We start from the raw sequence: 15305 nt of genomic DNA on the forward strand, positions 1-15305 counted from the left end.
TAAACATTACTATTTGGTGCTTGCTTGAGTTTGGACCTATACGTCATCTGACTGTTAAGAACAGAGATCAGAACTTTTGCAGTCGAGTGAGTTGCAATCAACACAATCTGCCACTTGAGCAGGACCTTAGGTGGTTTCTGATGCAAGTATTGCAGAGGAAAGTGAGGAATCTAGTTTCAGTGGTTTAAATTTTTTTTTTTGTTGCATAAAGAGTGGATATACACATGCATGAATGCACTATATTGTATTATTGTACTGTTATTCAAGCATTTCTTATGCTTTCCGTAAGTAGAGTGCAAGATCAGCACAGGCAACTTTGAAATTTGTACTAAATGTTGGTAATGACAATTTTGCTCTAAAAGCTTGCAGGGGAGATTTTGGGGGGACTAAGGTTTTGGGGTTTGTCACATGTATATTCTTAACCATCCAGTAGACTCGGCCTCAACTCTGCTCTGGTACTGTCACTAGAGATTGAATGAAGTCACTTGTCTCTATTAATTAGCCTGTCTCAATTTTTGTTTTGATTGCAGCATTTATTGTGGCTACTTTGGTCCACAGGAAAAGGGTGATACTTCCTCAGTCAGGCTGGCTCTGATGTGGACATACATTAGTTCTGTGGCATGATATTTGATAGGCTTGAAAACCTCTCTTCTCTGTTTTTTTCATAACATTGCTTTATCTGATTTTTTGTTTTTCTTCCTGAAAATAATCTGAAGCAGCATGTAGAACTCTGAGCTGTCATGAACAGCTTCCTGGGGCAGGTGATGGGTAGGGAGCCAAGTATACCTGAGACTGGAGAACATGCAGTTTTTGGTGAAAACACGCCGGCTCCATAGAGTGGTGTCAACCACACCTGGGTAGAGAGAGTACTTAGAGTGAATGTGTATGCCTGAGGTGAGCCTAATCTTTAAAAGAGCTGAGCTAATGCAACTAGGGCTAGACTTTTAGGAGTATTAGCTTCTACTTAAATGTTAGGAAGAGAGAGTGAACTTCTGTCAAAAGTCATCATTCAATACACTATTCTTTCTCTGGCAGCTGACTACTTTTGAAAACCACCTGATTTGCACAGCTAAGCGGTACTGAAAAAGAGTTCCACAAATATATGAAGATCAGTTAGTCCACAAGATGTGTTGCTTTCTCCTGCAGGGTTAATGAAAGTAATATGCAGTTAAATTTTCTTATTAATTAAAAAGGTATGATAGTGAAAATTAAAGATACAAGTCGGTTAAAAAGGGAATATCAATTTTAATACTAGAGTCACTTTTAAATATTGAGTTTCATCTTTGGGTGAGTTTTAGGTCTAAGAATGTTAGTGTGCCTTATTTTAACAATTTACACTTAAATTTGTAACCCTTAGCATGTTGATTTTGTTGCGCTGCCAAGTTCATATGGAAATAGCTCGTATTGAAGAAGATGGGGATAGACTAGAAGCTGCTCTGGAACATTTGCAAAAAGCTATGCAGCTGAACAACAGTGGGCAGTATCAAGAACATCTAAGACTGAGTTTTAACCGCCTTTGGTTGAGTGCTATGTTGTATGAATCACCCGAGCATCCAGAGGATCAGGCGGTAATGTTGATTGAACAGGTAAGCATGAAGAATAAGGTCTGTAGCTGAAATAGGCTTGCTTATTAAATTCCAGCGGAGGAGAGACACCTGTTTAGTAGAACTGCATATTAGTAGAGACAGCATCAGCTTGTTTTCAGCAAACTGTCTTTGCTTTGTTGCCTTGAAGTGGTTATGCTGCCTCACAGTCTGAAAATTGTAACAGAGGATTTTTTTCCCAGTTATTTCAAAGCTTACTTCTTGGGGAAGGCAGAGAGATGTTAATTAGCAGAAATACCAGCAAAAAAAGAAGCTTATTAGCAGTTGTCAGTAATTAGGATTTCATTGCATGAAGCAGTGTTTTATTTAATGAGAGGCACAGCGTCCAAATTGCTAAACATCCTAGCTGGCTATGAGATAAATCAATATTATGTGACACTTACAAATGCCACTAAATAATATATTTTACAGTCACAGTGAAGTCATTGTCAGGAGTTAGTGCATCTAATTCTGTTGTGCTGCCTTAGCACCTGAACAAAAATCATACTGGCAACTGATTGTTTTTTCTGGTTTCAATACTTTTCCATGCAAGCTTACTCTGCTTAAATGTTGCTTAAAAAAACCCAGGGCTCCTCTGACTTTGGCTAGTTCTTTGCAGACCAGGATACTTTTAATATTTTGTAGCAATTCCTAGTTACTACACACAGGATATGTTACCATGGGTTGTTTAAGAAGGTATAACATAATGTCAGGTTATATACTGAGGAATATACTGTAAAGATTGACGAGAAGCATGAACAGTACTTTGTATTAAATGATCCTTGGTGGAAGCATGTGAATATCAACAGAAGTTCCATGGTCACCTTCAATGACAATAATACTGTAGAATGATGTCTAAGATACCTAAAGATACACAATTTCTATACGTATTTTTTTGGTAGTAGCAAGTTACATGATAGGTATTCTGTTATGTTTAGTAAATAAGATCTAGTTGGAATATAAAATCAACCTTATAACAATGAGTTCTTTTCTTTATGTAGGCTAAAAGGGGAAAACAAAAGGATAATGCGAGGAAAAAGAGATCCCTTCTGGTAAATGCAGGTCTTGCATTAGCTCCTGACACATTTCAAATAGTCCTTGACAGTGAAAAAGAAGCTAAAGGTAAAGTATGTGTGTGTGACTAAAAGTTACTACACTTAGCTTTGCACACTCTTAAAGGCTGTGCATAGCATCTAGTGGCAACATGTAGGGAATACTGCAATACAGACAAAGTGATAGTTCTGCTGAATTCTGTGGCAGACTTCCTATCACTTTCATTAGGGATCTAAAAGTTGTATGGTGATACTGGAAAAGGCGTTGATTTCACCTCCAAATTCATCTGAATCTTACTGTTGTGCACTGTAAGTAGTTCTATTTTCACTATGTACAACTCTGGAGTGTTTTTAACCAAGGTCATTTTAAAGTAGCGTTTTCAGAAATTTCAGCCAATACACTGTGTTAATTACATTGGGTGTTCTTTCTATATTGTAATTATCTTTCTCTTCTAAAATCTTGTTTTTTAGAGCTCTAGTTTTGCACAGAGATTTAGGTGTGAATTCATTATTTACTTTCTAAAACATGGAACATAAATGGGCACATTCCTTATGCCCTAAACAGCTTCAGTTTTTGATTATGCAGCCCCTGGCTGAGGAAAAGTGGTCAGGGAACAGACTTTCCAGATTGCTTAAATTGTTTAGTTTTATCTTAGCAATATAACAAGTGTATGTGTGACTAATCTTACTAACTTTGAGTAGACCCAGTGTACTCCCGCAGTAGAGATTATGCTGGAGGAAGGGAATGCTACAGAAAGAGTCCTGTTGCTTCCAAAGCAGTGTATTTGTGCTGTGGAAGGCCATGCAGTTCTCTCATGCCATCTGTTCAGCCAGGCCACAAAGTTTACCTTGCATATCCCCATTCCAAACTTGATCAACTAATCACTTACAAGCCAGAGTCTTATTTACAGATCAATTATTCCACTCTGTGCAGTCCTTTTAATAATGTGAAAACTATGTTGCTGGAAAACATTTTCATACATTCTTTAAAGTTACAGAATGCATTGTATTTGTAAAATTAAAAGAATTAAAATCATGGACATCTCTTTGATTTTAAATTTTGACTTGACAACTATACAATTACTTCTGAAGTTCCTCAGAATAAATCTTAGCACACATTAGCCTTCCAGGTTGAGTCATTAAAATGAGTGAGTTTATTACAACATTGAAACTATTACAAGACTTCATTTGACACAACATTTTATAAAATTTTGTTCTGAGAAATTCCAGTTGTTTCTGAGGCTGTCATCCAAGCAGTGAGTTTTTTGCTTTTTCTATGACTTAAGCTGCCACAAGCTTACACGTGTATTGAAGGAGCACAAAAATATATATGCAAATTTATTATATAAAATGTACATAGGACAGAACGTCAGATTTATAGGGTTATATTTTCTTTTCGATTGCATAAAAAACTTTCATTCTATTTTGATGAACACGCTTGACTTATTTAGTGAGAACTGTACCCATAGATCCAAAGAACAATGTCCTCTTTTAATTCACAATTCTTTTCAACCTTACATGATGTAACTGTCATTGTGCATTATACTGGACAATTTCTATCAGATGCTCTACGTGTATAGTTACACAGAGGTATCACATGCTGGACAATGCATTGCAAAATATATTTAGCAAGAATGGTAAGATGCTGTGCCTTCCTCTTTTTTTGTAAGTGAACCTGCTTATATGTATATTTTAAAGTCAGAAGTACTTTAGATGTATTTGCTGATATTGTTTGGCAGAATTTTTGGGGATCAAGTTAAAGCCTGTTCTGTCTGCATTATGTTAGGGACCCTTGCTTAGATTCAGGTGAATGTAGAAACTCATTGGATTTTCCAATCATGTCAAATTACTTGTATTCTAATGCAAAGCATGTCTTCTCTGTCATTACACTACAGAAAAAAAAAAAATCTCTTTTTGATGTATTTGTACTGCTGGAGTAATTTTTTCCTCAGGAGCCAGCTTCTTTTTCCCTTGCATCAGTTTTCTGTGCTGGTTATTTATTTATTAATATTTCTGCCTAATACCTTGTTGACTAAGTAAAATGGAAGTCAGTATTATCAAAACAAAACAAGTTGATTAAAAAATGTGTTTGATTAGATAAACATTCTTAAAATTCAGTATGAATGTGTACTTTACATATTACATCATTCACTTGCTCTTGAATGAACCTAACTACAACTCTATATGTCCTGTCAGAAAAGAGGTGTACTTGAGATATTTGGGTACTAAACAAGCACAGATCAGTTTTGGATGGCACAACTGTATCTCAAGGTACAGGAAAAAAACCAAAATAGATGCTGGTGGGGTACGTTTTTTTTCATGCTGGTTGGTTGGTTTGGGGAAAGCTTGAAGAAATGAGAAAAGAGCTGGATTTTGAGTGTTTCAGCAAGGAATCATGAATCAAATTGTTTGCCTTTCATGTGGATTTTTAAATTTCTAATATATAAAAATTACATTTAATTTTTATTTCTTTGCCAAGTTTCCTCAGGCAATAGTCAAATAAGCTACCTCTGTGCAAAAGCCCAACATCATACTAAAAGTGTGGAGAAAGTTGATGAACATTTAAAACACTTAAGAAACGAAAATGGCAGAGAGAGGTAATTGCTATAGACCAGAAGTGTCTCTTTCATCTTTTGTAGAAGTCTCTAAGAGGAAAGGTTCTGTCTCAGAGGTTAAGTTACTGGATGGTATCTTGTAAGAGGCTGAATATTTCAGCCTCTGGCAACACATTGAAGTGTGTGTATAATTTCTTGTCCAAAAAGCTCTGTTACATTTCCATGCTGTGCAGGATTTTAGTCTTTCCCTGTTTCTAATCTTCTCTCTCACATGCACACTTAAACTCACCTGTTCTATTGATATGAGCCCAGCATATAGAGGGATGACTGGATTAAGGCTCGTACTTGATGTAGAATTGAAACTTGCAAGTGTCTTTTTAGGTCCTTGTACCACATCATGTGCTACAACTTTTTTGGTGAAAAAGCTAAGTAGTTCATTCTGAAAGTCAGAAAGATCAATCTGTAGAAAAAGGACAGGCTTCATTTTGACTGTATTTCATTTTGTCACTCCTTATTTAAAAGGATGTGTCTACTTTTTTTCTGCATTAAAAATTCCTGTGATGAAATTTAAAGGCAGTTGTTTTCTATAAGATTCTAAATCCAAACTTGTTTTCAAGGCTTATTTTTAAATACTCAACATTAGCTTTGAAATATTTAGTTTACTTTATGAGATAGAAAATGAGAGTTGTCACACACATCTTGAAACTTCAGTATAATTACCATCCAAGATAAGAATTTTGTCTATTGATATGCTGAGGAGATTATTCTTAATTAATAAAGTAATAGTGTTACCTTTGCTAGATTAAATGTAATTTTTTTTCCTGATGGCCATCATTATTGACATGATTGTTTTTGTCAATCCTGAACTGTAGAACCTAATCCTGCTTATGAACTAATTTTATTTATGCTTTTTCTTTGGTAGAATTATTCTTTGGGCAGATTTGGCAAAAGTTGCACGTAAACAGGAAGTGTGGGATGTCTGCCGTGCAGCATGTAGATTTTGCCTCTTGTATGATGATATTTTGTTTAGGGAGGCAACAAAGCATAAAACAAGTAAGTGACAAATTATTTTGAACGTTGTAAGGAACTATTTCATCATTTATTAAAGTTACTAAAAGGAGTCAGACAATATTGTTTTCTTTCCTTCCATTCCCAAAGTTCCCTGAGTGTCTTTTCTGTCACTGCATGTTGGCATACGTGGAATATTCTTTCTACTTCCAAATCTAGAAATCAGTCATGTTTTTTTGTAGAAGCCGTCAGAAGAGTTTCACCAGTGCTGTAGAGAAGCACTTCTATGAAATACATCTACCTGTCTTAAGAATTCCCTAATGGTCCTCTAGGTCCCTATCATTCATGCCTGAGGGAGCTGTAGAAAAATGGGTTGTTAGTGACTTTGTATGAGGCTCACGTGTTAACATTTTTACTCTTTAATCCCCTATTAGTGAGTGGTTCCTCTGAGGTGTCCAACATTGTACCTTGTTCCTTGAGGGTCTGCTGGAAACCTACCACACATTAAGAGTTTTTAACTTGGGGGAAAAGCACTTTCAAATCACTCTCTGCTTGCTGGCTTTTAAAGTTGGTTTTGTCAGGGAGTTTGCAAAACTCACATTTCCGAATAGATGAAATGGCTTTTCACCTTGCTAGCCAATGTTAGTCGAACCTATTCTATATTGTTTCCAAGGTCCACTTAATATAGGACATTAATTTGCCAGTTTTCTTTTGGAATATTTGCATCTTCTGACTAGTTTAATCTTTTGCCTCCTTTCCAAAGTAAAGGGAAAAATAAGTACACTTACCAGAAACTGAAGGCAACTGTGTGCCAAAAGAGTAATGAATAGAAACTGCTGTGTTCTTACAAACTTTGTGCTTATATTAAAATTATCTTAGACCTTTCCCTTTCTTATTAAACTGAATTTTAAAATTATTATTATTAAACCAAATTATTAAAAAGAATGCTATTTTTTCTCGTTACTGATGTGCGTGTTACCAGAAAGTCAGCCCAGTCCATGATTCAAACACAAATGCTTTTGCCTCTGCATAATACAGTTCTATGCTCCACTTCCATTAATGCAATAAAATTGAATTAGAGGCCATGGAGTCTATTAATAGTGCAATTTCAGTATGTATATTATGACTGGAGAAAGTTATTTGCTGCAAATATTGAAGGTTATGCACAAATGCAGCAAAATCACAGGTAACAAATGCCTCAGCACTGCTTGAGAACAGGTTTTTGAGTGCAATAAATGGTACTAATGAAAAAATTAGTTGCTTGGAATAGAAATCTTTTCTTGTTAACTATTCCTTGTGAATTTAAGAATATGTAAGGATTTGTAAATTTAAAAATTAAGATGATGATTTGCATGGAAATAATAATGGGTTTATTTATTTTTAGCACAGGAGAACAAAGCTAATGCAACTATGATGGCTGACGGTCAAGGTGACAGCTTATCAGGAGAATCATTGCTACCTGCTAAATCCTTCTCTTTTGAAGCAGATTTACTCAGAATACTAGCAGAAATAAGATTTATTAATGCAGAGGTAAAGAAATTACACAACTGTCATTCATATTTGTTTAGTTTTGTTTTATATATAAATCTTGAAGCACTGGAATTTTGAGTTTAGTTATTTTCTGTCTCTCTAGGAAGTAAAAGTAGTGGCTTCATGAAGCAACTTTATCAAAATACTGCGTGAAAGTAACTATAGCAATAGTTTACTGCAGGTGCTAATAACACTTTTTTACAAGAGATTCTATCTGTAAATTTTTGACATCTGACATTACATTCCTGGATCCTTAAAGTTCCAGCATGATTTAAAAACTTACACATACGAATTATGGTTGTTTCTCCATGTAATTATTTAGTAATATTATTAGCTGTAGACAATTTTATGATTATGAAGTACTAAGCATTGTATTTCATATAGTTGTACCTGTATAGTTGTACATGTACAGTTCAACATTTCACAAAGCATTTAGTGTTTTTTTAATTTTTGAAGAGGTAACAGCACTAATATGAAGTCATAGTCTGTTTTTACGGTGATAACCTGGGTAGAGAATTTATTTCTCCGTGTCTTTTCAGGCAATTGTTCATTTATTAAGATTGCAGGGAATTGAACTGAATGATCATGCTATACTTCCAGAAGCTACAAAGCAGTGTCGTCCAGGATGTGTCTCATATCTTCCTGAAAGTGCTCCAGAATGGAAAACATACAGGTGCTTTTCCATAATATATATCGAGACCTCGGAACTCTTAACAGAGCACTATTATCAGACACAGATGATAATTGCAAAAGCTGTTTTGCCTTAGTAAAATTCATTGTCACCAGATTCTTCACTTTTGTAGATAGTCATGGGAAATGGGAAAAGGATCTGAAAAATAGTTTGAAATATTTTTTCTTAGGTTTTCTTTCATTCTGGAGTGTGGATTTTATTTTTCATTTAACATTTATTTCTCTGAAGCGAGAAGCTAGTATTCCAAGCTGAAAAACTATTAAATTGTTGTATATTGACACTTAGATCATTAAATTCTCCACTTAAAAATATGTTTCCCCAAATCAAAAAGCTCTTTGTCTTGCTTTATAGCTCCTATACCTACAATGATTTCATAGCACTGAATGCATACGATGAATTGTTTCAGTTTGCAAATCTAGTGTGTTCCATCCAATCAACTGAAATTAATTTGGGACAGTAGAATATGTTTTTTACCAGTCTGACATGATTATTTCTTGCAAAGGAGAAGAGGGGGGAGAGAGATTTCTGAAGATGATGCTTTGACTCTCTGCTGTTCACATTTATAGTAATATTAGCCTTACTGTTACAGTGGTCATGTCCTGAGAGAGCAGGATGGCAGAGTTGTGTCCCTAGGTCTGTTCATTAAGTCTGAAAATTAATTAAAGTTTCTCACACTGCCTGCTTGCAAATATTCAGTAGAACGGGAAAAATTATAAACTAATCAGAGCCAAGGGGCAAAGAAGATGAGAATTCTGTTCCAAAATTTGCTACTTGCTATTTTTGAGTTTACCTAATTAGATTAAAAACCCATAGAAAAAAGAGCACTTTGGTCTTCTGTGTCCTGTACCATTGTTGACATAATAATACCCAGTGTCAGTTTGTGCTTTTGACTTTATGACTTTGTAACCATGGCCATGCTGTATGATCATTCAAGACTGTATTTTTAGTATTGTTTTTTCTTAGCAATAGTACATTTTGATAACTAAGAAAGAAAGAAAATAAAGTTATTGAAAGAAAGTTATCGCATAGACTGTGAAAATAATGATATTCTCTTTAAAACAAATACAGCATTTCGGATCACCTGGAAATGTCTTTGAGTGCAAGAACATGCAGTTTTAAGTAAAAAGGACATGTCCTTAACTCTTAGATGGCATGCCTCACTTACCTCTATATTCAAGTAGAGCCTTGACATGGTTATTTAGGGATTTCTGGCACTGATGGGTGGATTCACATGCATTTAAAAAACCCGAACATGTGGAAGGAACATGAACCATAGACAATATCTTTCAAGCTAATAGCTTTTTCAATGTCAGAGACTGCTCATTTCATGTTGATACCACTTCCTTTTCTGAACCAGCTTCTTATCCAAGTAAAATATGTCAGTGGATGAGGACTTAATAAATGCAACTGAAAAGTAATCGAATTTTTGTTCTTGTTGTTGGTTGAAATGTAGTACTGCATATTTAACCTTACCATATAATCCCTTCTAGTGTTGAAGATTTGGAATAACAGCTTCTTTATACTAATTTTTTAGTTTATGGATAGACGACTTATCTCGGTATGCTATGGAAAACTTCCAACGTGCAGCTGAAATAGGAGAAGAATTGAATGAAGCCTGGATTGTTCACAATGCTGTGGTGTATATCTTAAATTATAACAGACATCTGATTTCTTCAGGAAGACAGAGGGACATTATTGAGTATCTGCAGACTCTTCTTGGAGCCATCAAGACTGTCGGGCATGACGGGTAAATTTAGATGTTCGGATACGAACATAATCTTTTTTTCTAAAACAAACATTGAAAGTCACCTGTGCTGTGAAATATTTATTGCTGGCTTTCACTGGTAGTGAAAGAGCCTTGGTATACATAGAGTAGCTCAGGAGGTAAATTGTGAAAACTAAATGTTAATCCTTTCTATTTGTTCTTTGTTACTATACACTGCAAGCCATGCTAACTTTAGGCCAATCAGTGTTACTTTCTCTTCATTGTGGAATAGCAACACGTGCACGCAAAATAGCATTTTGTTAGGTTAGTCAGAAAACTGGGAAAATTCTCTTAGACTCTGAATTTGCACAACAGCTCAAAATGCATTTGCTTGCTGTCAGTTCGCTGAACTTGAATTATACTGTAAATACAATTCAAGTTCATTGTTCATAGGTTCATTGCAAGTATTTCTAACAAGCATAAGGTGATTACTACTGGTTGTGAAATAAGAGAAAATAGAAAACAAAGAAAGGGAATGTGCACATTAGTAGACCATGAAAATGGGAATATAGATTCCACAGTGGTTTAGGGAAATCCTGATCTGCAGTAAATGCAATGGGAGAATGATTGACCACTGTGGAGTAGACACTTTAATCAAAATCTGACTGTGGGACAAAATCCTAGATATTTTTGCACTTCATTGACAGTGACCTCATCACCAGCTAGAGTAAGGATCAGCAGCAAAGAAGTCTCTTTTAACAGTACTGGGGAATAAAATCTGTATTTCAGTTTGTGCAGCGATGAAGACTGGTAATACCTGCTTATTAATTTTGACACATCAGTATGTACTAGCAATAATCTCTTAGATGTAATTAAATTCATGTTTTCTCAAAAAAAAAAAAAAAAAGAAGAAAATTCCAGCTTGGCAGTGGACTGGCATGATAACCACAAAAATATGTGAAGGGCTTGGTTTAGGGTACTTTTTTGTTGAATATAGGTAAAACCTTACAAAAGAAATGTTGCCTTTGTAAATCATGGCTCAGTCCTGTTACTTCAGCTACGTAGAAAAGGACTGTGGCAAAGAGACATAGCTGAATTAGGGATAGAAAAACATGCTGCGTGACCATCACATGCTCACATCGTGGTGTATGGTGGTTGGTTGAATTATGTTTGTTATGCCTGAAAACTGTGTAAACTAATAACCAGCTAACTGCTTAAAAAGGACGGGTTTTTGCAATAAAGTGGCTGTCCTTTGCACCTGCCTGGGGACTCTGCATTGTGTCGTATCATAACACTTTTTTAGAAAATAGTTACTCTTTTCATATATGTTAACCCATCAATAAAAAGTTGTTTTTAATGCTGGTCTGACATATATATAATTTTTTTTTTCTGTGATAAAAGGGAAACTTCAGTTACACAAAGAGTGAAAAAATTGATGTAAACTGAAAACTGATTCTGAGTTTTGTAGTTTTAATCATTAAACTGCTTTACCAATGAGCAGATTTTTTTGTAATATCCATAATTTTGCGTTTTAAGAAAAAGCTAGATTTTCAATGCTTACTTCTTGAAATCAATAACTTCATTCTTGCCTTTTATTTTGATCTGATGCAGTATGCACTTCTGATTTTTGTTTTCTTCTACAGAAGTGCTGAAATTTTAGTGATGTTATGTAATGCTTTGGCTCGAGGCCTAATTATTTCTTGGATTCCAAAGCCAGAGCCTGCTGAGAAGAAAGAAGATAGAGCAATAGACAGTAGCAGAAAAACTGCAGCAAAGAAACAGGAAAAAGCAAATATCATCCAGTCTTTTTCAGTAGATCCCAGTGGACTTCTTGACATCAAAGCTGCCCTAGAGGTACAAACCCGTTTTTTTTTTGTAGTCCCTTTCGTTCTGCTGTCATACATTGTAATTCCTATAAATTCAATAGTAGAAATTTTGGAAAAAAAAAAGCTACCTTCTTTTACAGTTTCTGCCACCACAGATCCCCCCCAGATGAACACTGGAGCTCCTTACCAATTTGGGGCTGAGGACTATAACTTCTATTTGCCTTGCGCGTTGACTTAAAGGAGATGTTGTTAGGCTTAGAGAGGCATGTGCAATAATTTAAAAATAGCTAATGGATAGCATGCTCCATACAAGAAACTTTCCACATTTCTCCTGTGTTTCACATTTATTTTTTCTCTTCTTGGTGTTTAGATTTGTGAATTTGCCCTAAATGCAATGACTGGAACCATACCTAAGGAAAAAGTCTCTGTTGCTGCACAACAACAGATCATTGCTACCTGGGTGAAAGCAAGGCAGTTAAATCAGCAGCAGATCAGACATCAACTTGGGACTCAGGAGGAGGTATGATTTCCCTGAAATCCTGCATAAAGTTGAAACTTTACAAAGAAAAGTTAAATTCATAAATTTATTTAATAATGACTGAAATTATCAAGGTATATTTTCTTCTGTATATTTGATAGAATGTAAAAACAATTTTTTGCTGTAGTTCCTTACAGAACTTAGCAAATTTTTCACACTGGGTATAGCAGTTGAGTCTACATTTCTTAACTCTTCCTTCTCTTGTTAGCTGCCATGGTGATGTTTGTCATATGATAACTGTTGAGCAAAATTGATTTTTTATTCACAAATGTAAAATAATAAAATTGCTGCATTAAAAGTGTTAAGGAAAATCAGCTGTATTTATGTCAACATATGCTATGGCCTCTTTATATATATAGATTATAGACCTAGTAAGCTGGAAAGAAATATTTTATTCTTATATTTTTATTTTATAGTGCTTATACAACTGGAAACCCACAGCGGTATATGAAATTTGCCTTCATTGTATTGTTGATGTGTGCTTTTAGTGTTGAAACTGTAGTAGTTCAGCATTCACAATGTGAACTAAAAATATATAAATACAAAGAATCAACCATTTTAAGGACACAGTAGAGAGGAGGAATTGCTTAGAGCAAATTGAGGTTTTCAAACATCATCATCATTATTATAATTGTTATTATTATTGTTATTAATGTAGTTATTGTTATTATTATGATTATTATCTTGTCATCTCAATTACTATCCTAAATAATATTAACTTGCAAAAAAAAATCTCTTAATGTGAATTTTTTATTTCCGCTTAGAATAATGACGAAGCACAAAGTCCTCTGGCAAGAATTCTTATTGGTCTGGAAATGTATTCATGTAATGGCTTGGGTCTCATGGATTTCACTGTTCCTAGCTTATCTCAGGTATTTTGGTTTTTTTATAAGCTTCTGAGTTTTAGGAAATTGCATACTATGATTTTGGATTCAATTTTAAATGGAAGTTAAATTATTTTTGAAAGTTTTCTTGTACCACTATTTTCTTTAACCAAGAGATGAAATATTTATGACAGGAAGGAGATTTTTGTGACAGGATAATTTTATTTATCCAAAGATGAGATAGCATTAGAATATAAATATTAGGTTTATGCTTGTGTTGCTCGAACAGATTTTTTCAGTAACCGCCAGATGAGCATAAGAGGTTCAGGTGAATTCTGTACAGAACCATACTTCTAACCTTTCATTTTTCTTCTGGAGAAAACTTAATAGAAGCATAAAGTTGTTTAGGTTGGAAAAGCCCTCCAAGATCATGGAGTCTAACTGTTCCCCCAGCACTGCCAAGGCCACTGCTAACCCACGTCCCCAAGTGCCACATCCACACGACTTTTAAATTCATCCAGGGATGGGAGCTCCACCACTGCCCTGGGCAGCCCTTTCAGTGAAGGGATTTTCCCAATATCCAACCTAAACCTCCCCTGGTGCAACTTGAGACTGTTTCCTCTCGTCCTGTCACTTGTTACCTGGGAGAAGAGACTGACCTCTCCCTTTTCAGGTAGTTATAGGGACGTTTAGGGTTTGTATTAGAAGCATTCAGCATTTGAACAGAAAACTTCATATAATAGTGAATTTACTTTTGACAATTGCAAGGTAGAACACAACTACACTTGGATTCTATTTATTGACTGTGTGAATCGAAACAAGCAGGTTGCCAGGACAACCACGAAACTACTGCTGACAACTAGGACCTGGGTCCTTATAAATATATAAGTATCTAATTCTAGTTAGTCTACAGATTTATGTCAAATATTATGAATTAACTTTAGCTATCACTTCACTGGCTTACTTTTGTGTAGCAGTGTTGTAGTATCTTCATTCAGACGAATTCATTAACAATTATCACTATCCTAAAAAGGTGGAACTTTGACATGTACAAAAGAAATGAAAAGAAAATGTTTAGACCCTATAATGAAACTATATATGAAACTATATATATCTATGTATACATGTTTAGGTTGGAAAAGACCTCTAAGATGGAGCCCAAGCTCTCCCAAGCTGGCATATCTATAATAGTATACGTAGCAACTATTTATTACAATTACTGGTTGTTGCAAAAACAGTTCTATGTCCCATTTTTACTTTTGGTGTAACTAAAATGGGCTCTGAATTTTGAAAGTCCTGTTTCACTGATTTTTGAAAGATGCCTGAGGACATAGAATAAGTCCTGGCAGATACTTCTGGCCAAAAGGCATGCACAATTACACCTGGATTTGCACATACTATGGTAATACTTACTACACAGTGAATGAGGCCTCTCTATTGTATATTTTGATTGTACTTGTAGCTCTTTCATTTTCTAGACGGCTTTATCACATACTTGTTCCATGCCCAGGTGGGTTGTAAGGAAGATACAGCTGTAAGCATGTAATTGCTGTAGAAAAAAGCATATAAAACCCTGGAATTTAAACTTTTTTTTTTTAAATCCTAGTTAGTGAAATTGGCTTTAGAATGCAGTTGGTCAGATTCCTTAGTGGAATTGCAGACTCTGACACGACTTACATATTTTGCGTATGTATCACAAGACTATGAAAGCGTGATGACTTGTTCCAAAAGGATCTTGGAATCAGATGAGAATTTTGTCCACAATAGAAATATTAAGAAATATGGCATGTAAGTACATAGAATTTTGCATAATGTGGTAATGAACTAAGTTTTGAAGAAAGTAAATAGGGTAAATCTGTCTGGCTGCATAATCAAAAACGAAAGAATCTTTTTTAGAAATAAATTGTGCAGTTAGACATGTAAATGAAAGTAAAAGGCAGTGGGAGATCCAGATTGTGCCTCTGGATCCCGTTCAAAAAGATGGATGAAGCCT

At 35.0% G+C, this 15305-nt stretch overlaps 1 protein-coding gene across 1 annotated transcript in view; it reads left to right on the forward strand.

Moving 5' to 3' along the window:
• The window catches only part of CFAP46 (cilia and flagella associated protein 46), a 72950-nt gene that overhangs the window by 14689 nt on the left and 42956 nt on the right, over nucleotides 1–15305 (forward strand). Inside the window, exons 12-22 of the mRNA XM_032116491.1 lie at nucleotides 1358–1586; nucleotides 2585–2705; nucleotides 5115–5232; nucleotides 6113–6243; nucleotides 7583–7728; nucleotides 8268–8401; nucleotides 9954–10166; nucleotides 11768–11978; nucleotides 12321–12470; nucleotides 13253–13360; nucleotides 14919–15100. Coding sequence (XP_031972382.1) covers nucleotides 1358–1586; nucleotides 2585–2705; nucleotides 5115–5232; nucleotides 6113–6243; nucleotides 7583–7728; nucleotides 8268–8401; nucleotides 9954–10166; nucleotides 11768–11978; nucleotides 12321–12470; nucleotides 13253–13360; nucleotides 14919–15100 — 1743 coding nt within the window. The remainder of the gene's footprint in view (nucleotides 1–1357; nucleotides 1587–2584; nucleotides 2706–5114; nucleotides 5233–6112; nucleotides 6244–7582; nucleotides 7729–8267; nucleotides 8402–9953; nucleotides 10167–11767; nucleotides 11979–12320; nucleotides 12471–13252; nucleotides 13361–14918; nucleotides 15101–15305) is intronic.

The sequence above is a fragment of the Corvus moneduloides genome, chromosome 8 (assembly GCF_009650955.1).
Source record: "Corvus moneduloides isolate bCorMon1 chromosome 8, bCorMon1.pri, whole genome shotgun sequence".
Classification (NCBI taxonomy): domain Eukaryota; kingdom Metazoa; phylum Chordata; class Aves; order Passeriformes; family Corvidae; genus Corvus; species Corvus moneduloides.